General features: G+C 45.9%; 1 protein-coding gene across 2 annotated transcripts in view; it reads left to right on the top strand.

The window, feature by feature from the left end:
• The window catches only part of LOC133345300 (corticotropin-releasing factor receptor 1-like), a 34,698-nt gene extending 8,812 nt beyond the window's left edge, over nucleotides 1–25,886 (top strand). Inside the window, exons 2-13 of one of the 2 annotated variants that reach the window (XM_061555935.1) lie at nucleotides 995–1,076; nucleotides 1,844–1,963; nucleotides 5,209–5,294; nucleotides 7,567–7,670; nucleotides 9,172–9,289; nucleotides 10,325–10,478; nucleotides 12,305–12,365; nucleotides 13,715–13,787; nucleotides 13,904–13,989; nucleotides 14,123–14,258; nucleotides 19,768–19,809; nucleotides 22,038–25,886. In XM_061555935.1, the coding sequence (XP_061411919.1) occupies nucleotides 995–1,076; nucleotides 1,844–1,963; nucleotides 5,209–5,294; nucleotides 7,567–7,670; nucleotides 9,172–9,289; nucleotides 10,325–10,478; nucleotides 12,305–12,365; nucleotides 13,715–13,787; nucleotides 13,904–13,989; nucleotides 14,123–14,258; nucleotides 19,768–19,809; nucleotides 22,038–22,178 (1,203 nt within the window). In that variant the 3' untranslated portion in view covers nucleotides 22,179–25,886. The remainder of the gene's footprint in view (nucleotides 1–994; nucleotides 1,077–1,843; nucleotides 1,964–5,208; nucleotides 5,295–7,566; nucleotides 7,671–9,171; nucleotides 9,290–10,324; nucleotides 10,479–12,304; nucleotides 12,366–13,714; nucleotides 13,788–13,903; nucleotides 13,990–14,122; nucleotides 14,259–19,767; nucleotides 19,810–22,037) is intronic. The other variant, XM_061555937.1, reaches the window with a different exon arrangement.
• The last annotated feature ends 701 nt before the right edge of the window (nucleotides 25,887–26,587 follow it).

The raw sequence follows: 26,587 nt of genomic DNA, 5'->3' as shown, positions 1-26,587 counted from the left end.
TCTTCTCTTGTCAGCGTCTGCGTCGGCGCAACTTAAAGTCATCGCACTTAGTGTTTCGGAAAGTAAATCGGGCTTGGGCAGAACACGTAAATCGGGCTTGGGCAGAACACGTCAACATGTATGTACGTATGTACAGTACGTATGTACGTTGAACTGATTTCACACCGTACGTAGCCAACCGTGTTAACCGGAGATGCGAGGGGTAATGACAACAAACTAAACACAAAAAGCAGTTTTAAACAAATGAGTTTGCAATCTAGATGATGATTTAACAGTGCGTGGCTCCAGTGGCGTCGTTATATCGGAAGGGAAGAGCGTTCCAGACGGCCGCAGAAGCGCATCCGAGATCGGGCGACAAAAGGGATGATTGGCCGGTGGTCAAGACGAACGATGGAGTGGAACCCGCAGGAGGCGAGGAGACCCACGAGGAATTTCCGCCAGGGTGACGGAGCGATGGAATCAGCTCGCGTGCGCCTTGCTCGGTCGTGCCAGATGGCGACGACTTGGGGAGGCCTTCAATCCAGCAGCTCGTGGCGAACGATTCGCGTTACCTGTAAGCTGTCGTTGGACAATAGGGGAATGATAGAGAGACTGAAATTGCACCGTTCTAGCGCAGACTCAAAAATGAGTCATCTCATCATTGTATCGCCACGTCGAAAGTTCCGTCACCGCCGCTTTGAATGGCGAGACGGCTCGGTTTTTGTAAATTCTTATTCCGTAAATCCGTCATCCGTAAAAGCAAGCGGCCCAAAACAATGCCTCGCCGCTTGATGACAAGCGTTACAATCGAGCGGTCTGTGTGCACGGAGGCGTCGGAACAGTCGCGCCTCCTCTCATCGGTGTTCACGTGCGCCTGCCCGAGCAGGTGTGTGGAAGTCTCACGGGGACCATTTCATGTTCGTGCCACGTGTGCATAACGATAATAGTCGCGGCCTTTCTGCCGTGTCTGATTTATGACTGCGATCTTTCTCTCTTTCTCTCTCTGGTTTGGCAGCTGCTGTGGACCTCCGCATCCTCCATCTCGTCGCAGGTGGACGAGGACTGCGAGTTCCTGAGCGACGGGATCAATATCACGGGTACGCGCTCGCTCATCCCCCGCAAGCCTCCAGCTGACACCAAACAACTCCCCTGCCCGGCCATACGCGAGTCTGCGTCCGTCAAGGACCTTGCATTCGTCGAATTAAAATCGAGTTGTCTTTTTCTAGGGTGAGCAAATGTGACTTTTTGGCACACCGCCTTTGTGCGTGCCTTAGCTGGGAAATATTTACAGTATTACCATTTTTACAAATGGAAAAATGGTGTCCGCGTGCTTATCAGTGGCCAATCTATCTTGTCGCCGCCGTGGCTGTAAGCTTGATGGCAGAGGTAATCCATCTGCAGGGGGAGGGGGGGGGTGTCACCGCCCAGATTTGTACCAAAGCAAAGCAGGGCGTACGGGTTGAATACAGCGCCCCTGATTGATATGCTAATTCACAGCACCGGGAGGTGCGGTGGCCTGCGTCTTGATTTCGGCAGCGCTGCGGCCCGCGGAATGCAAGTTGCGTGAAAGTCACCGGTCCGGGCGAACGCTCCGTGTGAGACGTGCCCCCCCCCCCCCCCCACCGCCCCCCCCCCCTCGCTTGAGCTAAAAAAACCGTGAGCGCGATCAGACCCGCCGAACGGCACGAAGGGGCTGCCGTCTCGAATATCATTCCACAAAGAGCCCATCCACCGCGGGTGCCGCCCCACTTCCGATTTCCCGCAAACCTCCGATTAGCGCAGTCTTGGCTACGTACGGTGCGAAAGAAGTTCAAGGTACGTACGTACACCTGAAGCGCGCGCCCTGGCCTGTGCGCTCCCGCAGGCCCCGTCTGTAACAGCACCTTGGACGAGATCGAGACGTGCTGGCCCAGCACGCCGGTCGGCCAGGTGGTGTCTCGGCCTTGCCCGGAGTTCTTCAACGGCGTGCGGTACGAGATTCACAGTGAGTCCGCGCCTCTTCGCTGCACGCGTCGGCGCTTTATCGCCTGCACACGTGCGCTGTCACGCGCGCTCTTTGACGCTGCGCGCCCGGTCAAGGAGGGGTCCCAGGTGAGCATGGATTGGCAGGGCACGGTGATCCTCGATTGTCTGGAACACTTCCAGGATCAATTGGGGGGTGGGGGGCTCTGCACTCCCTCCAACTTCTCCGCTCTTGCTTTCGTCCTTTACGAGGGATTTATATCGTGTGCTTAACGCATCTTGATTGCAACAATGCTCGAGTGTTCTCTGGGCGCTGCGAGAAAAGTACCCCGCGAAAACAAACCGCGTCCTCCTCGTTGTACTTACACAGGTGCTCAACATTCAGAGGGATGTGTCGTGGGGACTTAATCAGAGCACATCCTGACGGCGTGTTCCTATCTCTTTCTCGGAGGGCAACGATATTTTGACGAGGTTTTTGTGTGTGTGTCGAGATAAGAGGCTACTTTCAACAGCGCGGGCATACGCGACATAAAATGTATTACAAAAAAAATCGAATTGAATAGACTAATAAAAGCTTTGTTGCAAACTACAAATACAATTACATCTACACCGGTTATTGAGAAAACCAATCAGTTGGGAAACATATAACTCAGGCGAAACAAAATACAAATAGTCTTTGGTTCTTTCTGTAAAGTCACGTAGATATAACAATAAAACCAAAAAATTATAATATATCACGACGTTTCGATCCAGCAGTGGAACTTCTGTTCCACGTCACTTTATCGAAAGAACCAGAGAGTATGGATTCCTGCAGTCACGGAAAGCTTCAAATCAAGATCAAAATACAAATAACACCAACCAAAGATGTAAATATTTAGGCATTACATATTTTTCACGAGCACGTATATATAATCATTAGATACCTGTTCGTGTTGACGCAACAGAAATAGAACATTGCAACCTGTTACCACCAGCAGCTCTGGCCTTGGTTGGAGACGGGCACCTTCACGGTATGCGATCAACATTCCACCGACTCATCTTCTTGGTTATTTTATTATTTTATTATTTTATTATTTTATTATTTCCATTCTACGTGACTTTACCGAAAGAACCAAGAAGATGAATTCCTGCAGTCACGAAAGCTTTAAATCGAAAAATTCCACCGACTGTTTTTTTTTATTTTTCCAACGTCGTTGAAAGTGGCAAGCTACAAACGGCATGCGCTTTCCTATCGTTCAACACCGACATCTTCCTCGTATCCCGCACCTCCAATTAGTGAGGTTGGACACGCCAGGTGCGAAAGAAGTTCAACATACATCGTGCCACCTTTTTATTATTTTTCCAATAACCCAACAGAAAACGTCTGACAGCACCCAGCCTGTGCTGGATTGCACAGGACACCGCCTCCCCCCGAACTAGCCGGCTCTGGTCAGCCAATTCCAACTGGTGTACCCTGGCACGAGCAACTTGGCTGGGCTGGAGCGGCGGTGATAGGCAACAGCTTTCGTCAAGCGAACGGCCACTCCTCCGTGGTCGTCGTGTTGCGTGGATGATGTAGCGGAGGCTGCAAGTGGCTCACGTGGTCGCGTGTGAGTAGCACTGCTGAGGAATTTGTCGACAGCACGGACGTACAGCTATGCGGCCATTCAGCCGTGCGTCTGCAATGGCACTGCAGCCGTACAGGCATCAAACAACAACCGCTGGGCCAGAAGCTTGGAAAATATAAGTGGAGCGACGGAAACAGTCCCACAGCAGGACACGACTATTTTCATGGAAAATTGAGCTGCGTCCACTTTGTCAGGAGAAACACTGCCTCACAAATTGCTGCTGCATGCATTGGACAGAATTGCTTTTTTGCGGAATTCTGGCCAACGCCACAATTATACCAAAAGCATGAAAAGAAACGCCACACGATTCAGCTCCTCGGTCTCACAATTGTCCCCGGCAGTGTTTACGCACATGATGCAGTACCGGGCATTGTGTATAAGATAATCAAAGCGTGTGATCTCATCCTCAGAGGTGAGTGTGCGCGGAGAGATCTCATTGTCCAGCGTGTGCTAATTATTCTGTTGTGATGGGTTCTTTCCGTCATTTACACATACAAAATGTTGGCGCTCTCATGAAAGTAAAATTTATCCAACGAGTTAAGTAATGAGGCCATGGGATCTTTCATTCACCACAGTGCACTGCTCCACTGAGACCAACATTTTTGTGTTGTTTACAATAGTGTGGGAGAGAGGAACCGTACAGAAACATGACCATTGTGTCAGAGTACAACATTACAACATTAGAGAATGCATCCAAAGGCGAAGAGGATGGCCTCCATATCCGAGGCCCCTTGCTGCGTGATTCCTTCCCGCTACGGTTAGCGGATCCGAGCTCGTCTGGCCTTGCCAAAGAAGAGACGGACGTTCTGCTTGGCTTTTATAGACTGCGTCGGCAGAGTGTCGTTCGCGAGTGCCTTAACAAGGCTGGCAATAGCACACGCGGGGGGGGGGGGGGGGGGGCGGTCATTTGTTCGTCTTCTCAACCAACACAGACACGTTATTCTACTTAAGTAATTTAATCATCGTAAGTGCCCGCAATATTTCATCACTGTATTGTATTCGGCAAGATACGTTTTCCCCATTCCAAATGCAAGATAAGACGTTTTAATAGAAATTCGGAGATTTACTTTTGTATGTTAATAATTTTACACATGAGCAGCAACCGAGGGCGAAGCACGTGGTTTGTCGTGTGAAAAGTGGGTTTATCGTTAGATATTTAAATTACAAATAGGTAAATATGCAAAATACATTGTTTGAGAAAGTTGCCATCACTGAAATGTCTGGCGTTGGGAAACATTAAATCCATTTTAATATGAGAATAGGTTTTCCCCTTTTTTCTGGCAACAAAACAGGTGTTAAGATGATAAAAACACGAAACTGAAACCTTTTACAAGGAATTATGCCTCATTAACCACAGTAATTTAATTTGCTGAATTTAATTTCAATTAAATTTTTCTTGCATTTTGTCTCGCGCCTTTCACGGTTCTGTACATTCCCATTTAACAAATGAAATAAGTGTGTGTTTACAGTTGCATGCTACATCCGTGTTGGCTTAACCCTAACTTTCCTCTGGTGTGAATTTCACTCTCTTTTAACCGCACTTGGCGTTTTTTTTTTGGTGTGAAATGCAAAAACGACGGAGCCATTTCGATCTTCTCAACCCACGACTTTCCTGAGAGTTACAATTCATTAGTAATCGTTGTTGTTGTTGTTGTTGCAGGAACCGTATACCGAGAGTGTCTGGAGAATGGGACATGGGCGCTCATTTCAAACTACTCGGAGTGTAAGCCCATCGTGGAAAACAAGGTACACTTGCTTCTGACCAACACACATGCCCGCACGTGCTAAATGAAGTACAGTTTGAGTCACCATTGGAACCTCCTTTAATACAATTATCATACATCTTCTTGGTTCTTTCGGTAAAGTTACGTAGAAGGGAAATAATAAAGTAATAAAAATAAAGCATAATAAAAAATATACAATATTATTTTATTATATAAATCTATTATATTATTATATTATTTTACTTTATTATATTTTTTTATTATATTGTTTTATTTTATTATGTTTTATTTATTATTATTTTATTATTTCCCTTCTACGTTACTTTACCGAAAGAACCAAGAAGATGAATCCCTGCAGTCACGAAAGTTTTAAATCGAAATTTAATTATCATACAGTTTGAGTGTTTGTTGTGATCTGACAGGCGTTGTCCACCACTGAACCCCACCACCCAACGATTGAGGGATAAATGGGCAGTTTCTGTCTATCACGTGACTTAACACTTCATATTGACCGCATCCTCCAGAGTGTAAGATCAGAATCAGCTAGGGAGCTCTTGTGCACAGACGCCCAGTGTGGGTGGGTTCAGCAAGATGCTCCGGAAAGTAAGATGCAACCCGAAACGCGCGTCCGGTGTCGATAAACTTCAACAAATCTTGCGTAACAAACATTCATCGTATACATACGTAGCCAATCGTGCTAAGATGCTTTAAAATACAGGGATAAATATTCACCGTATAATCCAGGGAATACAGTAATCATTTTCACATACATCACTTATTATTTCATATTTGTTCTTAACAGCGCAGTGCCATTTTGCTATTGATATTTTTGCATTACATTGTTTCCACGTTGGTATGCGTCCTTTTGCTTTGCTTATTAAAGTCGAGGTCCCCGTTGAACATGAAGGATCTGGTCGCAATGGGCTCTTACCTGGCTGTGAAGGTGATCTCTCTCCAAACGACGCTAAATTACTGGCAGGCAGGGATACGAGTGTAAGCCTGAGAATTGCTCATCCCATTTTTATCTGCCGGCACATCTCAGCGCACCTCTTGAAGAATTGCAGTCGAGGGAATGTGCCTCCTGGGACGGTTACATCCATGTGGCTCTTTATTTCATTATTTAACATATGCCTTTAAATCTTTTTTTTTTATCCTGCCAGAAAACATTTTTCAGAAGGAAAGCCGTTTATATTCCTACAGCCACCGCCTAAGATCGGTCCACCTGTGCTCCTAGATTCCACGGGTTTGACAACAAACGGCACTTTAATTTTGATTTGAAGCTTTCGAGACTGCAGGAATCCATGTGTTGTTGCTGAGAGAGAACCCACGATCCTCAGTTTTTTATTGATCTTATGTAAAACAAGAAAATCAAGCGGTACCAAAGTCCGTGACAATTCGGCCAACAGTGATCGAGTGCATTCGTGCATTTCTGTTCCCATGTCTGCGTGTCGCCGTGTGTCTCCGCGTCCGCGCGCGTCTCTCTGTCTGCTTGCCCTATTGCTCACGCACCACCGAGGAAGTTGGGAGGGCCGGTGGTGGGGGTTGACGGCTGTCTGCTGCTGGTTCTTCGCGATCACTCCCAAACATTCGACGGCTCTAGCAGCTGTTGTGGCCTGCTTTGTAATGCTGGCCAAACACCTCGGGAGAGGTAGGGGTACCCACAACAGACTGTAGGGGCAAGTGCTGTTAGCGAGCACCTATGAAGGCCGGAACGGTACACAAGGGGGTGGGTGGCCAGCACCACGCCTGACCGCCTTTGTTTCCCGAGTGGCGATGTTTACACCACATCAGGTACTCATTTGAGGCTGAGTCGACCTAGGGGAGGCCCACGACCGGTCCAAACAATTGTCACCGGTGTTGGCCATGATCGGGAATCGAACTCGGGTGGCCGGGTTCGCAGCGCAGCGCGCTAACCACTACACTACCCACTACACTACCCACAACACACCCCACCACACGCCACCTGGCGATTGGCTAACTGTGGTGTGCCCATTTATTCTGCCGGGTGTGGACAGAAACAGGGGCTTTTGTCATTGTTTAGAAGCGTACACCGTTGTTTCAGCTGCCGCACCGAGAGATCGAATCAAACCCGCACCGCGGATGAGCGCGGTCGACCGCGTGCGGCGCTGAAGGAAGTTCAGCGCGTGCACGTGCACACCTTCTGGGTCGCAAGTCCAGGGTGCTCACCATCACAGCGCGGCAACGTCCCTCAACCACAGCAATTATCACGCCCGCTCCTTGATGAAATGAAAATCCCCCCCCTCCCTTCCACCCTCTCCGTGTCGTAATTACAGACGGAAAGTTTCCACTACGAGGTGGCGCTCATCATCAACTACCTGGGCCACTGCATCTCCCTCGCGGCCCTCGTCATCGCCTTCCTCCTCTTCATGGGGCTCAGGTGCGGCTCCTCTGCCCTCTCCTCGCGCCCCCTCCTCCTCTCGCTCCGCATCCCGCCTGCCACCCTGCGGAGGGCACGGCCGTCACGGGGCCGTCATGGGGCCGACGGGGCGTGGAGCGTGACGTGTCTCATTTATTTCGGAATACATTAATGCTCAATGTTTCTCGTTTCAGAAACAAGGAAAGAGAAAGATTTAAGGCTAAAGATGTATAGTGCGGTAGCGTTGTCCGCGGTGTGCGCCGTGTTGTTTTCTTGGACGTAAAACTTTACGAGACTTAGCGATAAAAGACTAATGGAAACACTCTGCGTATGTGAATGGGGGAAAAAATTAGGTTACTTTCACAGGTAATGAAAAACAGTACGGGCAGTAAGGGAAAATGTAATGAATATCAGAGGGAGTGAGGTCGCTCAACCGACATTTTAAAAAAAACTACTTGCTGAGCTCACACATGCCTGGCATAAAAAAACACGTTGCATCGTTTGCAAATAAATACATTTTTACCGGATAGATCCCTAAAGAAAATGTAAATTATAAATCCCATAAAATGTAGTAGTTTTTTTCCCCGCACTTCTATACTTACAGTTTTCTAAACGGAGTTAAATCGTACTGAATCTCTGCCTTGGGCAATTGTTGAAGGTGTAATGGGATTAAAATTACGAAATAGGTGAATGAGAACAGGATGGAGTGGTTTTGAAAATCTGAATTTGATAACGAAAAACAGGACATCAGTCTGCTTAAATTGGACGGCTTTCATTCATATTTTAATACCTGCTTAGACATAAAACCCACTGACAAAGACAAATTAACAAGAGCTGAAATGTATGCAAAGGAGAATAGAGAAATGCATTCTGGTGACACACTGACACACTGGAAAACAGAAAGAGAAGGGCACGGATTAGGGAACAAACGCGTTTTGAGTTATGTATCTATATTGTGAGATGCAGCGTATAAAACATGTTTTAGTTATTTATCTATATTGTTAGATGTAGCGCATAAAACACGTTTCTCAGCCATATTTCAGAGCCACAGGTTCATCGACCCTGTTCTAGCGACAGACTTTGCGAGCTCTGTGATGTTTATTTTAAAAGCACTCAACTTGGCGCGTGTGTACACGTGTGTGTGTGTACACGTGTGTGGTGTGTGTGGTGTGTGCGGTGTGTGTGGGTGTGTGTGTAAGTGTGGTGTATTTGGGGAACGGTAGCGTCGTGGTTAGCGCACTGCGCTACAAACCCGGCGACCCAGGTTCCATTCCCGCTCACGGCCAACACCAGTGACGATTATCTGAACCGGTCTTGGGCCTCCCCTAGGTCGACTCGGCCTCAAATGAGTACCTGGGTGCGGTGTGGGGAGACAAAGGCGGCCGGGCGTGGTGCTGGCCACCCACCCCCTCGTGTGCCGTTCCGGCCTTCGTAGGTGCTCGCTAACAGCACTTGCCCCAAACAGTCTGTTAAGGCTATACGGGGGATCTTTGTCTCTCTGTGTGTGTGTTTATTTTTCAAGGAGTATCCGATGCCTAAGAAACATCATCCACTGGAACCTGATCAGCACCTTTATCCTGCGCAACTCCATGTTCTACACCCTGCAGCTGATCGACTTCCGAACGCAAGAAGCCAACGAGGTGCGGTGACCCCCAGCCCCCCTCCTCGTTTGGGTTCAAGCACTCTGCTACCCTTCCAGGAGATACACAGAAACGTCCAGCCATTTGATGTTGCTACTTCACCCGCGCTGTAGCTGTGAATTCCCACAGCTGTCAATTGTGGCCGCGTCGCTTCTGAAAACGAACTAATAGCTAAAGTGGGCTTCACCTGGTAAAATCATAATCGTTGAGTTGTAGTTTAATTATTTATTTGTAGTGATTTGCTTACATTTCGATTTAAAACTTTCGTGACTGCAGGGATTCATATTCTTGGTTCTTTCGGTAAAGTCACGTAGAAGAGAAATAATTTTTATGTTATTATGTTTTATTTTTATTATCTTATTATTTCCCTTCTACGTGACTTTACCAAAAGAACCAAGAATATGACTTGCTTACCTTTCCTATATTTTGCCCTCCGATCATTTTTTTTATTGTTCGTCGTTTTCACCTTGTGACCCACCTCTACCGGACATCTGCGAGAAGAGAAAAAAAGCTTCGTAGCTCATCGGATGTTCTCCAGCATAAAACAAAAAGATTCCGATTCTGATCTCAGAGCAGCTCACAGTGATCTTAGTTTTTTCGGTAAAGTCACATAGGTAAAAAATGAAATAAAAATTAATAAAAATAAAATAATGAAAATCACGACGTTTCGGAGGCAACACAAGTCTCCGTCATCAGGTGCTGTATCAAGTGATACAGCAAATCTGGCTGTGACGGTCCCACCTGATGTGATACAGCAAATCTGGCTGTGACGGTCCCACCTGATGACGGAGACTTGTGTTGCCTCCGAAACGTCGTGATTTTTATTATTTTATTTTTATTAATTTTAATTTCATTTTTTACCTACGTGACTTTACCGATAAAACTAAGAGTATGGATCCTTGCAGTCACGAAAGCTTCAAATCTAGAATCAGCTCACAGTGAACGAGCAACGCGTGAGCTGCGTGTACCATGCAAAGTTCCCGACGTTTCGCACGACCGTACAGCTTCTTTCTTTGCACACTCACCGCGTGGCAGCCCTGGTGCCGCGTGGTCAGCACCATCTACAACTACTTCCACGTGACCAACTTCTTCTGGATGTTCGGCGAGGGCTGCTACCTGCACACGGCCATCGTCATGACCTACTCCACGGACAAGCTGCGCAAGTGGGTCTTCCTGTGCCTGGGCTGGGGTGAGTCCTCCGGTGGCAATCGCACACGCCGCTACCTCCTCCGTCTCTTTCTTCTCACGCGCTGCTCAGCACGTGGCATTTCCTCCACACCGTTTGTTTATTCCACCCCCCCGCCACCCCAAAGCTCTCGTGGTAGTAGTTGTAGGATTAATAATAACAACTTTCTAGATTTGAAGCTTTCGTGACTGCGAGGATTCATACTCTTAGGTTTTTTCGGTAAAGTCACGTAGGTAAAAATAAATAAGAAAATAATAGACGTAATAATAGAAATAAAATAATAGATCATGACGTTTCGGAGGCAACGCAAGCTTCCGTTTTCAGGTGGAACCGTCACAGCACAATTGCTGTATCAAGTAAAGAGAAATCCCAAAAGACCCGACCTTGTATATATACTGGTTGAGGGGGGAGGAGCCAGGAGTTGTTGTGAGATGGTTCGTACAACAACTTTGCTCAATGCAAGACACGTCTTCACTCTTACCTCATGCAATGTTGAAAGTGCTGTTTTGGTCGCCGGCTGCTTGGTGTGTTTGGGGTCTTTGGGCCCTGTCCTTTGTAACGGAGAAGGAATATACTCTTCTTCTTGGTTTTTTCGGTAAAGTCACGTAGAATGGAAATAATGAAATAATAAAAATAAAACATAATAAAATAATTCTCACGACGTTTCGGCCACAAGGACTCTGTCATTCAGACTGTCTTCTCGACAGACCTGTTCTCCACCTGAGGACGGCTGCTTGCGTTGTGGCCGAAACGTCGTGAGAATTATTTTATTATGTATTATTTTTATTATTTTATTATTTCCATTCTACGTGACTTTACCGAAAGAACCAAGAAGATGAATCCCTGCAGTCACGAAAGCTTTAAATCGAAAAGGAATATACTGCGTGTGAGTGTGCAGCATGACTCAAGCGCGTATTCGTTGGAATAATTAGCTGAATGTTGCTCATCTAAGGATAATGTGAATGCATTGAACGTGTGCATTGTGGCTGGGAACATTCAGGGGGATATTGTGAAATGATCATTACAGTGGTGCTAATGTGAGGACTAGACAATTACACTGGTTCAATTAGTTGGCACTGTTACATTGATGCCTCGGTTAGAGTTCTTGACTGGCAATCAGAAGCCTGTAAATACACATCCCAGTTAATGGCTCGGCCGAGTGTCTCTCCAAGACTGATGAATTGAGTATCGCTCCGTTGAAAGTCAAGATTCGACCACTGAGCTTGAACTAAATAATCGGAGCCTGTGGTCTTGTGATGTCGCCATGTGAAGGTGGTGGTCAGATGTACACGTCTGACTGTCATTCGCCTGGTTTAACTTCCTGGCCATGGCAATCGTAAACAAACAAAAAATACGTAACAATTAGATTCCGAAAGAAAACAGTGGAGCCTGACCTATGCTGACAATACACTTCATTAAAGACAGTTTTAAGGATTGCTTTCTGACCCCCGTCCCCCTGGCCTGACCACACAAGGTACGGGAGGGAAAGTGGTGGAGATGCATTGGTGGGAGAGCGAGCGCATGGAACCACATTGCTCAAGGACAATGAGCATGCAGGCCTGAACCACGGTGTGGTTTCCGGGCCCGTAATAGGCCATTTCTCAGCCGATATGACCCCATTGTCAATGATGTATAGTCTTACTCGTGCAGATGTCAAGGGGCACGGCTTTATAAGAGCCCCAGTAGCATTGATGGGGCATCTCAAGGGTAAGGTACAGAAAACACCTGACGTGAGATTGCAAACACCTTGTGGGAAATGGGTGGAGAGGGAATTAGCTTGCTTGACCTTGCTTGCCCTTGCACGTGCTTCACAACGTATGTTCTTGCAGGTGTTCCGTGTCCCATCACGGTTGCCTGGGCTCTGGGCAAGCTGTACTATGAAAACGAGAAGTGAGTGAGACTGCGTGAAACGGGACGTCTCACCTGCACTCCCAGTTGTCTCAGCAGAGATACGTTTAAGGCGACCCACAACTTTTGCAATCTGCTGAGCTCAGGCGTACGATGAAGGGAACGTACTTCGGCTTGCAGCGTGCGGCAATAATTTCGAACCTTCCTGGTGAAGCCCTGCAAACCTAATTGCATTTTTAATGACATATACAAGACGGTGAATACAGAGTGCTGGGAATGAGTGGATTGCACTTGCCGCACATAACGCGCATTCCCACGGCAGCACACACGATTCTTTAAGCGCTCCATTACTCTCCCTGGCTGTAAGTTACGACGTTAACACACTCGCCCGGCATCGTGCTTGAAGGAGTGCACGCGTCGTGAAGCTGTCCCGTATGCACTGTGGCCTGTGTGCGGGTGGGCGGTCGCATTTCTTCACATCCATGCTCCGTGCTGCCAACGTTGAGCTTAATACGGCCCACTGAATGGAAGAATGGCGTTCATATTTTACTTAGCAAACAACTTCGACTATAAGCTCATGGCGATATGCCTGTGTGTGTGTCTGTGTTATTAAACCATTAATTTTTAAGTGTTTTAGGTAATTGAAGATTTTAAGAACAAATCCTTTGAGTTCCAATGATATGTTAATGTCCACGTGGGACATATGTGATGTGTGTGGTGTATGTACATGCATGCACATTCACGGTGGCATATGTCACTCATGTCTGTGGCCATGTGAATAAGGCGTGTGATTATATATACAGGTAAGGTCTCAGAGTACACGGTGGGGGGGGGGGGGGGTTAGGTTCCGTGTACCCCCACGTAAGCATGAATACGCTTAAGTTGGGGGTGTTAGCCGATACAAGTGTAAAATATGAAATGTCTACACTATTATACACTACTATACACTATTATATACTACTATATATATAACTATATACTACTATACACTACTATATACTACTGTATTATATACTAATATAGTGGTGTGCACATCAATCTGATTTCCGAGATAATGAGACCTTTTTCAAGGATGCAATTTAAGTTTGCGAAGTCGATGCCCGATTCTGTGGGTAGATCGTGGGTTTCACTCAGAGGTGGTTTAGCGTCAAACGTTCACCATGGCAGAACATCATCAACAGATTCGCGTTTGCCCTTTAATGAAATGCCACTTCTGCCACAATGTCCTTTAAGCACGCGGCGATGGCCTCTGGTGCTTCACCGCCCCGTTGATTTGGATGTAAATCCATGGGGAAACCCGCGGGGCTGAGGGGGGGGGGGCAGGAGGCACGCCAAGCTTTGACCCGTACCACGCTTCTCGCCTTTCTGATTCCGAGCGTTCTCCTCAACAGGTGCTGGCTTGGGAAAACAGCGGGGAAACACATCGATTACATTTACCAGGGCCCGGTTATCCTTGTCCTCCTGGTGAGTTATCTTTTTGGGTAACTCCCCGTACAATCGCACACGTTCCGTGTCGGGTGATGTTAAAAAAAAAAGGTAGATCCGCACGTCTGACGGTGTTCATTTTGTTCGTTTCGCAGATAAACTTCGCGTTTCTTTTCAACATTGTGAGAATTCTCATGACAAAGTTGCGCGCTTCAACGACCTCAGAGACAATCCAGTACAGGTTCGTGGCCCTGCAATTGCCTATTCCGTATTGCACTATTTTTGCTAACAGTCCTCCCCCCGCGTGCTCTAAATAAAGCAGACAGGTTTGCGCTTGACATTTCCAGTGAGTGATTTGCTCTCTTGGGCGGCAGGAAAGCCGTCAAGGCCACCCTGGTGCTGCTCCCTCTGCTCGGAATCACCTACATGCTCTTCTTCGTGAACCCTGGCGAGGACGACACCTCCCTGATCGTCTTCATTTACTTCAACTCCATCCTGCAGTCTCTGCAGGTGAGCGCGTCGCTTCCCCACGCCGCCTTTACGCGCAAACAGAGAGCTGTTTGCGGGCGGCATTTGGAAGTGGCATGCGTATGAGTAGAATGAATATGGTAAGCGGCGTTCAGAACCCGCTGATAACTCCTTTTGTAACACAGGAAATGTAGAATTGAGCACTACGTAACACAATTTTTGTTCCTGGGTAGTAAGTGTTATTTCGTAATTGCTTATGCCTAAAAAGTAGAGAAAATGGCTATTATTCCCCACTAATGTGTAAGAGATTCTCGCAACATTTTTCATGTATAATATATTTTTTCAATAAAATTAAAAATTGTAAAACATTTTTAAATTAAAAACGTTTACAATTTTACAAATTTTATAACAAAAAATTCCGAGCAACAATTGTCCATCTTACCTTCCAGAGTTTTTCTGCATTGCTCGCAGCTGAATTGAGGTGCCCAGGGTTTGTCTTGATCCCCAACAGGCATGCCGAAATATGCCTTGTAGGCCTCACACATCTTAGCAGATGCTTCCACAGAGTGCTTTTTCGCTATTGTCTTGATAAATTGGCCGCAGACGTAGAACAAATCGTCTGCTGGATTCTTGCAGCCTCTTGATGCCATCTTATCAAAATGCAGATATGTAGCCACTTAGGCAGCTGGAACTTAACCAAACTGGTGGGCTTAAGGCTCCTGTATTTATACTACTATTTATATTACTGGAAAGTTCTAGAATGTTCTGGAAAATAGGTACATTTCAAAACATCACTGTCCTGATCACAAAAGCAAAGTTTGTTGGGAATAATAGCCATTTTCTGTACTTTTGAGGCATAAGCAATTGGGAAATAACATTTACTACCTAGAAACAAAAAAAATTGTAGCAGTGTATTGTTTCAAATGTTCATTGCAAATGTGGTCGTCGCCTGGATTATTATGGCATTTGGGACATTTTTAAGAGAGGTAAATGGAATACGCTGAGCCAATGCTCTTGTCTTGTATGCTATTTGCCAGTTACTGCAAGGGGCGGTTGTCATTGCCCCGTGGCTCTGCGATTTGTTTTCACAGTGCGCCGCATATTGTTCGGCATGGGGTTGCTCGCTCAGCATGCTGGGAGCTTCTCCGTGAACTGATTAATCCGGGAACTGAATGGGAAATGAGCAAGGCTCCCGGGGTGGTGCGGCGAAACGTCAGGAGACGGCATGCTGAGCAAACTTGTGGCACGACCCGAAAACACATCGGAAAGCCGTGCAGCACAACGGCGGAGAGCTATCACGGAGGTGTTACGAGCGTGTGCCGTTCGCTGAGCGTAAAGCAAGTTGTAACACGAGACAAACATTCGGCGGTTTTGCTCAAGAATTCTCTCTGACACCACAACGACATTATTTGTGGTTGTCTTGCAATGGTGGATGGTGGTGGTGGTGTGTATAAATGGTGGTCAAAAGAAAATTGGACGACTTAACGTTAGCCTTATTGTGGAGCCTGCATTTCTATTACATATTAATCATCTAATATTGCGTGATAAGGTGTTAATATAGATGACTGTGGAAAAGAAAATGTATGCACAAATATCAGTAGATATTCTTAAATTTGCCTCTCAAAGCAAATCAATGGGAGTGGAGACATCTGTTATTGTTGACTGTCTCATATTTAATTGGGACCCTTCCATTATTACTAGAGGCTCAGTGGATGCTGTGGTTAGCACAGTAACCTGTATTCAAACAAAAAAACTAAACTTGAAATTTTATTACCAGGAAAGGGCCCACTGAGCTGTCTAGGTCTTTTTCAGGAGCGACCTGCCACACATGATAGCCCAACGAAGTGGCTTATCACGTGGAAATGTATAGCAGCCGAACACTCTAAACGCGTGTTTCTAATTGTGGAGGGAACCCCCGAAGGACCCTGAGTAAGATCCATGCGACCACGGGAAGAGAGAACATGCAGACTCCAAATATACAGCAGGCGTCAGGGATCGATCCCACGACCTCCTGCATACCAGCCGAGGTAGTTAACATCTCCGAGCCACCGTGTCTATGATTATGTGAACCAGTACTGGGGGCAACCCTTCCCCAACCCGCACGAACCAGTGTGGTGAAGTATAGTCAAATAGCCTCTCGTAGCTGAAACGGCATGACGATGGCCATCATCTAACAGTCGATTGACAGATTTTGGTCATTATAAACAATTTAGAGTCTTAATCAATCAACATTTGGTCAATCGCCATCCACTTACTCAACTAACTATTAACATTAAAAAACGTAACCATTAACATAAACACCTGCATTTGAGTTAAATCTGCTAACCCTCTACGTATTTCACTTACTCACCTGCCAACTTCGTTCTGTATCATGCTTTTCACTTAATCACTCGCCGATGCATGCACTCATCGACCTTCTCACTCTATCCACCCACCCATTCGTCTACTCACTGACTTGTCCGCTTACTCACCCACCCCATTCACTTATTCATATGCCCTTTTAACCCTTCCATCTTCTCAGCTGCTCATTCAAAGATCCACCCCCCTCTCATTGAGCAATACAAACGCAAATATTCCCCCGCGTAGCCTTTAACAGACTGTTGGGGCAAGCACCTGTGAAGGCCAGCATGGCACACGAGGGGTTTAGTGGTCAACACCACTCCCAGCCACCTTCACCTCCCCAATGCTGATGTTAACACACCGCACCAGGAAATCGTTTGAGGCTGAGTCTACCTAGGGCAGGCCCCGTACCAGTTCAAATGTTTGCCACTGTTATTCGTCCCGAGCAGGGCATGGAAATCAGGTTTGTGTTGCAGTGTACTAATCACTGAGCCACCATTCCCCCCTAAGCACTGCTCCACATTAAAATACAATACATGTTACAAGGACATTGCAACAACATTTAAAAGTTAATGAACCACTGCTGGAGCATTCACGCGTAACACCGACTCGTGTTTGATGGAGGTCGGCCTGTTGCTCAGATAGAGGTGCAAGTCTCCTTACCTTGAACGGAACTTCTTTTGCACCGTACATAGCCAACCGTGCTAATCGTTGCCCACACATCGATCCGAAGCCCACTCTTCAGACTCTCAAGTTTTGGTCGACAATCAACTGGGCTGATGCATCGCCCAGCTTTGTGAATCTCCCGCAACACGAGAGCAAAGATGTAATTTTACAGCAAAGTGGGTTCATGAACTCCTTTGTGGAGACCTTTAAGTGTTACCCACATCTCCCACGTAGAACACAATATAATTAGTGTATAAAATGAAACATGTGATGTATCTTTATGGACTCGGGCCTTCCTGGATAAATTCCATTATTCATGATAGAGAGAATTGTTTCTTGTTTTCCCCGTTGGTTACGAAATAATTTACCTTCTATGAGTTACACTGGCTTAGGGTAACAACATAAATACATGAATGAAGCCCCATGACCTCATGTGAACTATTATACATGAGTATCAAGTGTTAAAACGACATATCCAGAAGGCAAATACATATCTAATGTCGTAAAAAAAAACATTTGGCCTTATGTGTGTGTGTCACCTCTAAGTGATCGTCATGGTTTAAACCATTCTTGCATCATTGCTGAATATGAATGTATAGCATGTGAGCACGGGGCGCATTCATTAACTCGTTGGGTGCCAGGTATTGGTTGAGTGTGTAATATCGGATAAAATGGGCTTTTAGTGAAGACACGCTGGCACTTTATTTGCAGAAGATTGCCTGAAAGTGGCGTTAGCAGCTTGGATGAAATGGGTGAATTAAATATTCATGTTTGCTGGGTGGGTGGAAGCGGTGGTTAGGGCACTGCGCTGTGAACCTCGTATGACATAAATTTGATTCACAGTCACGGCTAACATCAGTGGCGAGTGGTATCCGAACCCATTCTAGGCTTCCCGCTTCACCGACCCACACTCAAACTAACCCCCATGACCAGACATGGGGGTTGAGGAGGCCTTCATCCAGCAGTGGATTGATGACATACGTTCTGGCAATATAATTTTTACATATATTTATACAGCAGTTCAAAATACATTGCTGCGTCAATTAACATTTCCATACCCAATCAGCTTCTTGACTTCAATGCCGGTAGCAGCTGAACCACGCTCAGTGAACGCATTAACGTTGTGGATTGAGAAACAGTTGGTTAACGAGGCCACGAGTAGGCAGTTGTGTTGCTGCTTACTCTCCTCGTGAAAACACCAAACGTGCCAAATGAAGTGACGGATATAAATTTCAAACAAATTAGGGGAACTTAATGGGTCAACAGATTGCTTCAGTATGGATGGTTTTCACAACTCACAAGGTTCCACGCTGTTTTATTTTTGCACAAGCAATGCACCGACTACTGTGGACAATGGAAAAATTATAAGGAAACGTCCACATGCTATTTTTTCATAAATCAATAACAACTCTGCCTTTTTTATGGAACTCCCGACTACCAAATATAAATTAGTTACAAGTACAAAGTGTCCTGGCCACTTGCCCGGATTAATAATTGTGCAGACCTACTTTCTCCGCTAGCAATGGATAAATAATGGCTCTAATATTGATATAACCTGTTTAGTAAACGGTGCGGCTATTTATAAAGGCCACAAAGTGGGCGAAATGGCCTCGGGTCCTTGGGTCGGCTGGTAATGGCCAATGCACACAAGCCCACGTGGGGGGGGGGGGGGGTGGTAAATGCAGCCCATGCCAGCAGCAAATTCGCCGTGGCAGGTGAATTAAAGTTTGTTTTGGGGTTGTGTTTGGCTGTCCTTCTGCGCACGCGTTGTTGCAATATTTATCAGCGGTAAATAAATTACGTCTCGAGGCTGCATTCACCATTTCTTGCCCAAGGGGCTTTTCCCCACCGCGGGCTAAAGAGAGCGGTTTGCACAAATGCTTCGCACCTGTAATTCAGGTGCTTGAGAGGTGGTGTTAGTGAAGCACACCTAGAAGCCGAGGTGTTAACCACACAGATACACGTGTTTATGGTGTGCGATTTGCAACGTTGACGTTTTGGGTCCCTTTTGGCTTGTACTCAGCAACTGTGTGTATACATGCATACACACACACACATAAATATCTGTGGTGGTATGAAGTGGCCAGTATATAACAGTACAGCAAGTATATTTCTGACATGTCTATCGATTCTGAGTGCTATGCTCACAGACTAATAGATTATATATTTTTAAAGGCACAGGTCTCCAGTTTCCTTCCACACGCAAACCACTAAACGACCAATGCAGGGCCATTGTGAAAATAGTCTGGATCCTAAGTGATAGTTTTCTTGGAACAATATAGGCTATTATCATAATATTATTATGATATCGTGTTGCTGAAGGGATAATGCGACTGTTTATGCGACCTGGTGGCATGGTGCTTCTGCAGCTGTTCAAGCAGGACGGATCCATTGAGCTCCTGCACTTGGCATGAGTTCTGCACTCTCGGAAGGGGCACTAATTGAAGATGAAAGCAAAACGTAGTCGATGAATATTGAACTGAAAATTGCCATTGTGATTTGACATTCGATGCCTTAATTATCACTTGTGCTTCTTTCGTTGTAGGGTTTCTTTGTTTCTGTCTTTTACTGTTTTCTAAACGGAGAGGTAAGCATGTGAGAACATCGTTTATAAGCCGATAGGACACGCATTTCAACAAGGCCTTTCATCTCAATTTACTTGAAGTGCATTCACGATAGACCTAACATACTTACACCGTACTGTCACTAAACATGGCCTCGGGACTGCGCACTATGTCGCATCACTGTAACCTTCAAGGTATTTGAATGACCACAGTTGAATATCTTTCTGTTCATTCAAGTCCCAAGATGACAATTGATGGGTTTTGCTGCATCTGGCCACGGTTTCAAGGCGTAACAGCGTGAGGAGTAACCGGTTACCCCCTGAACCGTTACCCCCCCCCCACCACCATCACCGCCCCCTCCCCCCCCACCAGAGTGTGGGGAGCAACGTCACCAACAGAATACATTTTAAACTATGACGTCACCGGGAACGGGAAACCTCAAGGAACACGTGGAAGGAAACACAGCGGTTGTGAAATGTCCAAACATTACGACTTTACCCAAAACATCACTCCGACTACCTACGTTTAAAAAAAATGGGTATTAAAATAGGCTACATATATGTAATGATGACCCATATATTCAATATACGAATTAACTTCATACCCATTACGATGTGGTAATTACCCAGTGCTTGTGCTGTAATGTACACGCAATTCCTTTCGTCAATATGTTCAGGGGAGCTGCAACCCAAAAGAGAAATGGCTCGTGTCTTATAAATGCACTGCGAGGCTGTGTTTGTGCCAGGCTGTCTGATATGAGTCGAAATCTTCATTGGGAAGAAAAACGAGAATGCAATAGCAGCCAGGCTTCGGACGTTCAGTCATTGCACTCCAGGGACATTGATGCATGGACGACGAGTTAAATCCCACACGAGTGATGTTACTCGTGTCGCAGTGATGTGTTTGGCCGTGACTATCATGTCTCATGTTCTCGACGACAAAGGTTCACATTTATTCTTTGGTTCTTTCGGTAAAGTCACGTATAATGAGAAAATAATACATTAAATACTAGCATACGACGTTTCGATTGCAACACAAGCAATCATCATCAGGTATAAATGAAATAGAAACACAAATATAGTATACTTAGAAATGTAATGTAATACAATAGAGAGTCGGATAACATAACAGTCAAACACCCTACCTGGTTGATTATGTTCTTCCTGAGAATGATAAATTTGAGAGAGAGATACAACACAGAACCAGAGACATATAGACAGACATATAAGTAGAGACAGATATCACAGAGATACATAGAGAGAGAGAGAGACGTACATAGGCACACAGAGAAACCACGCCTCTGTGTCACATTTATGTCAAACAGCCCACGACACAGTACCAACCCTCAGTGACCATCGTGGTGAAGTATAGTCAACCTCCACGACTGACATGCCAACGGGAGGCCTTCTTCCCGGAGTGGATAAACAAAGGGCTGTACACTTTTATTAAGAGCCGTTGAAATTTGAGTTGGATCTCCCCTTAAGATAATGTTGCTGCTGCTCCAGCAACACTGGCAGCAACTCGCCTAAATTGATGATTGACAACTGCTCTTTACGGCACGTGAACGCACGCTGAGTGTGTATTTGGTGGGCGGCTTTAAAATAATGGAAATCTGACAAAACGGCATGATAGCACCCACCCCATGGCTGGCCTGGTAGTACAAAGGTCTACAAATGTCACTTGAGATTACGTCTCTCCTTTGATAAGTGCACCGAAACACAAAAATAAGACCACTCTCTCAGGGGAGCCGCAGATATGAAAAGGTTGAAAACTTCAATTTCGAGGATGTGCCTTACGCAGGAACTGTGACATGTATGTATGTACGTTGAACTTCTTTCACACCGTACGTAGCCAACCGTGCTACTCGGAGGTGCGCGATAAGGACAACAAACTAAACACAACATGGACTTAAGTAAAATTAAATTTTATTTTACCTGGACAGGCCCACTGAGCTATATAGCTCTTTTTCATAAGAGACCTGGCCACAAACGACAGCTCAACAAAGTAGATTATCATCACGTGCGAATTTAAAACATCCAAATACTCTAAACGCGTAGTTTTATAAACGTGGAGGTTAAAAAAAAAACCTAGCGAACCCAGAGAAACATCCACGCGACCACGGGGAGAGGGCACATGCAAACATAGACAACAGCATCGTCAGGGTCGGCATCGTCAGGGTCGGGATCGAACCCACGAAACTCCTGTATACCGGGCGAGGTAGTTAACATCTCGCCACTTATCCTCTCCTTAGGTGCGGTCAGCGGTGCGGAAAAGGTGGCACCGCTGGGAGGACAAGCACAGCCTGCGCGCACGGGTCACGCGTGCCATGTCCATCCCCACGTCGCCGAGCCGCATAAGCTTTCACAGTGTGAAGCAAACCACGGCTGTCTGATTACGTCCCAGCCCCAGCCTGCTGCTGCGACAGCCGGGAAGAGGCCCCCTCCAGCCAATGCTCCCTAATGACGCATAGATAGGGCAAGGGGTAATGTAATATACTTTTACATGTATACTCGATGCTGTACTGTACATTGTTGGAAAGAGATTGCGTTCGAATGAGATTATATTTCTGGAAAAAGTGCAGTTTTCGGTAAAAAAAAAAAGTGCTATTCAGTTTTTCAGAGTCTCAATTTTTGGTTCTAAGTATACTAATGTAAGTCAATGCAAGCTTGGAAACGGGTAAAAAAAAAATTTCATCCTGTCGGAGACAGCTAAAAGACTGAATCCGTGCTGCGTTTAAACCGCGAATTGGCCAGTGTATCCACAAAGCACCAGCGATGCCACAAAGCCCGCTCTTCAACAGCGGGTGGCGAACCCAGGTGGTGAGAAGCTCCTAGGCTGTGGAACTTCATCGACGGATACGCGGGCCATTGTATGCAGGAGTTGTCATTAACATTCAAGGCAGGTACATCGGGCGCATTAGCTGGATTAACGAACTGATGTAATGTAGTGGGGAGCGTTGTAGAATGAAATAGGATAATTGGCAGCGCAGGAGAGCTTAATACCCTTGGAGAAAGGGGTATTTTACATTAAGGGTGGTGCTATCGCACTTAAGCTCCCGGTCAATATCAAGGCGGAGAAGCACTGACAAATGCGATGACCAGCACTACTGGATGCAGTCAATGTTCTCCCCACTGCGTTTTTGATGTATAACAAGTGATGGGTGTAAACAGGCGCGTGCGTGCGTGCGTCACTGAGAGCATGCCTCGCCGCGAGCTCTGTGGTGTTCGTGGGCTGGAGGGGAATGATGCTGCTGCTGCTGTTGTGTTATGGCCGCTTCGGAGTAGCTGTGCACAGGGACAGTCTGTCCCATCAGCAGTACAGTACCTGCATTCACAATAAGCTCCCGTGTGTGGGCCCCTGGGAGACCAGCAGGACCCACGCAAGGTAGTTGCTTCTGTTACCAATTTTGGCAGTTTCTGATAAAATAAAAACAATGCTTTAATGTGTACTTTGTCGGCACCAACAACATTCCTCTTTTCATCCGAGACAGGGGAAAACCCTACGTTAATTTTATATTTAATCAAATATATACTATACGTACACGTGGCGGTATAACACGTGAATACTGTGTCTGGGGGCCTGTAGGTTTTTTTTTTTACAGAGGTCAATTAGCTCCTTAGACCCCTATTAACTGTGCAGTCCTTGAAAATGTCAAATTAGATTAGCAATCGCCACACTGACGAGAGGAAAATAGGGTTTTAAAACATGTTTGCCAATTCATGTGAACCAATGACAGCTTTTTTTTGTCTCAAAAAATGTTTTAATTTTTGTAAAAAAAAAAAATCTCAACTCAAACTTGCTGCAGTGCCATAGACAGAGTGGTCCAACGAGAGTGGGGGGGGGGGGGGTTGCACTTGGCGGCTTGTGTTGGCTGTGCTGCGTCGCACTTAAGTATGCAGGGTGTCGCGTTAACAGCGTCGGGGTACGGCTGCGGCCTCACCACCGTTATGAGAGCGATGATGTCGTGGTGGCTGTGTCGAAGTGTGCGCTTGAGGATGTGTGCTTCAGGTTGTACAATCGAGTGAGTGCATAGTGTGCCGCTCTCTATCACTTAATCCATATAGTGCATATATTGTATTGACTGATTAAGTGGGTTACATCTTAAAGTTGTCCTCTGTTACCGGTAACTTTCGCTGGAGGAAACTGTTTTACACTTTTACGCATATTTTTTACTGTCGCTTAAGCAAATCATGGCAGCAATATTAACAAGATAATACATTTGGCATGTAGGTTAAATCGTGCGGAGTAGTGTGTTCGCTGTGTTGTTGGTATAGCTGCAAACAGCTGTAAAATTACAAAGAAACCAGGGACTGTAGCTGCAGCCCTGTTGCAGTTGAAGGCACTGGCCCAGCCCAGTGTCTTCTAGCCCAGAGGTTTCCCAGCCTGTGGTTTTCAGACGACCAGTGGTCACAAGGCCGTGGGAAGCAGTCCGTGCAGCTACTACGATTTAAAGTAGTTTAAAACATTTTAAAAAATATATATATACATTGTTGGTGCATCGTGTGTTGTGAAAAATGTCTAGAAACGTTGGGAACACTTACAATCTAAGCCAATGGTCATTGCTTAACGTCAGGATATTTAATTTGTATTTGTTTTATAACACACTCATGGTGGTGCCGATTTATCCCGTGTGAGTCGGTTGTCAGCACAGGTTTGGTGTCGGTGTGCGAGGTGGCGCCTCTCTATTCAAACGACTGCCATTAATGGCAGGTGTGTAACATTTTTTTATAAACATGATGTGGCAGCTACACGTGTACTAGTGGGGTAGGTTTTTGTTTTGTTGTGCTTGTGCTGTATGCCTCTCCGATGTGGTTTTTTTTTGGTTGTACCGAATGTTGTGCGGCCACAAAGTTTCGTACAAAATGTCGCTCTAAATTCAGTTTCTGAAGAAACTGCCAGCAAGAACACAATGGAGAGCTCAACACCTACGTTGAATCAAATGTATCATCACCTTACAGCGGTTTGACAGCCAGAAATCACCGTAACGGTTACAAGTAGAACATCAAATAGTCACTGGAACATTCTCATCCAAGGTTACACCGCGACGTATCAACGTAGAATACAAGCTGGGGGTACTCAAAGTCGCTAAAAATAATTACCGGATTACAATGTGGGTCTTTTTTTGTGTGTGTGTCTATGAATTGCAAATAACGGTGCGACCACGTCTGAGAATTGACCAGCGCGCTATGCTGCTGCTCGCAATGAGCGGCGTGACGGTTGATTCTGATCGTCAACGAGGGGTTTGTGGGGCATTTCACGCTTTTCTTGCTTGAAACATTATAAATGAGTTGTCCGTTCAAAGCGGTGAGGGGGGGGTCTAATTAAGGATCGTACTCGCGTGACAGCGAATGCTTTGGGTTGAATTGCTGGGGGCCGTTAACATGGCCTTGTTGTTTAACACAAAGTCAATGGGGGCACTTCGACAGAAGCGACGCTGGGCAGGAGCCCATTTGGCTCGTGGCGGTGAATGTGCACGCACAGAGGCACTGTGCCCATCGCCCATCACAAGTCACGCAGCGGTCGCTGACTTCACCGGGATGGACGGCTGACACACTCTGGAAGAAGAGAGCTGCTGCTGCTGCGTTGTAGTTCGGTATATATCTGTGTGTGTGTGTAAAAAAAGAAGAGGCCAGACTTTGTGTACATACGTTTTTATTATTATTAGAACAGCAGCTTTGCCGCCGCGGTGTTGAATATTAAGAAAGTGGAAAGTGGCCCGATGAGGCGCTATTACTATTTTTATACCACTCGTCGCATCCTCGTGAGAGAGTTTCACTCGCGTGCGTGATTACGACTGCAGTTTATGCAGTACTGTGTTGTTATTACGACAAAATACTGTCGGCGGATTTGATGAATTCTCTCTCTTGCTCTATATGCCGCACACATGCATTTTTTTGGGAGAAATACATTTTGGAAGAACACACACATATATAATGAGCACACGCCATATTTCTCTGAATTCATTTAAACGTATGCATTGTTTACGTTGTATATGGACGTGTCAATTATTTATCTGTTTAAAGTGATAGGTGCGCTGTGTAATTTATTGCCCCGTGAACGTGGTATGATACCTCCTCAATAAAAGTTCCGTTTTGCACCAGTACAAGTAATATCATCCAGGAGTCAGCATGCCCCCTGCTGGGATTGTGCGGTGTGAGTGGACGATGTCACAAACACACACAACACCAACACGAATCACCACCGTCGTCATATATACATATTTATATACATATCGAGTTTAAGGCATTTATGCTTAGGAAATAATACAACTGTAAAAATGTTGTGTTTGCTTACAAGGTAAGTCCCACTGACCTATAGAGCTCTTTTTCAGAAGTGACCTGGTCACAAAGAATTAGTGAATAACGTTTAGTACAAAGGGGCCGTCCATAAATGACGTCACGCACCTGGGGGGGGGGGGGTCAGACATTTGTGACGATGTGTGACGAGGGGGGGGGGTGAGAAATGTGACTTCACATCAAAATGCGCAACTTTAAATAAATATAGACGACACGTTCTACTTAATTAAATAGACTTTTTAATAAATGTTTTCTCCTACAACATCAGAGTGCAGCGCCACATTAAATACGCACTACAATGACAATAGTTTAAAGCGATTTGAAGCATGTTTTTTTTTTAGGGGGGGGGTGGCAGAGCTTTGTGACGTCATATATGAGGGGGGGGCTGACTTTTTGTGACGCCGTGGTGTGACGACGGGGGGGGGGGGGTCAAAAGTCGTCAAAAATCGCGTGACGTCATTTATAGACGACCCCCAATGGCTATTTTGTTCATGTTTGAAGATGA

This window comes from Lethenteron reissneri, chromosome 21 (assembly GCF_015708825.2).
Source record: "Lethenteron reissneri isolate LAM-NWPU_2019-01 chromosome 21, ASM1570882v1, whole genome shotgun sequence".
Lineage (NCBI taxonomy): Eukaryota > Metazoa > Chordata > Hyperoartia > Petromyzontiformes > Petromyzontidae > Lethenteron > Lethenteron reissneri.
Note: the sequence above shows the minus strand (reverse complement) of the source record. Positions and strands in the feature narration are given on the sequence as shown.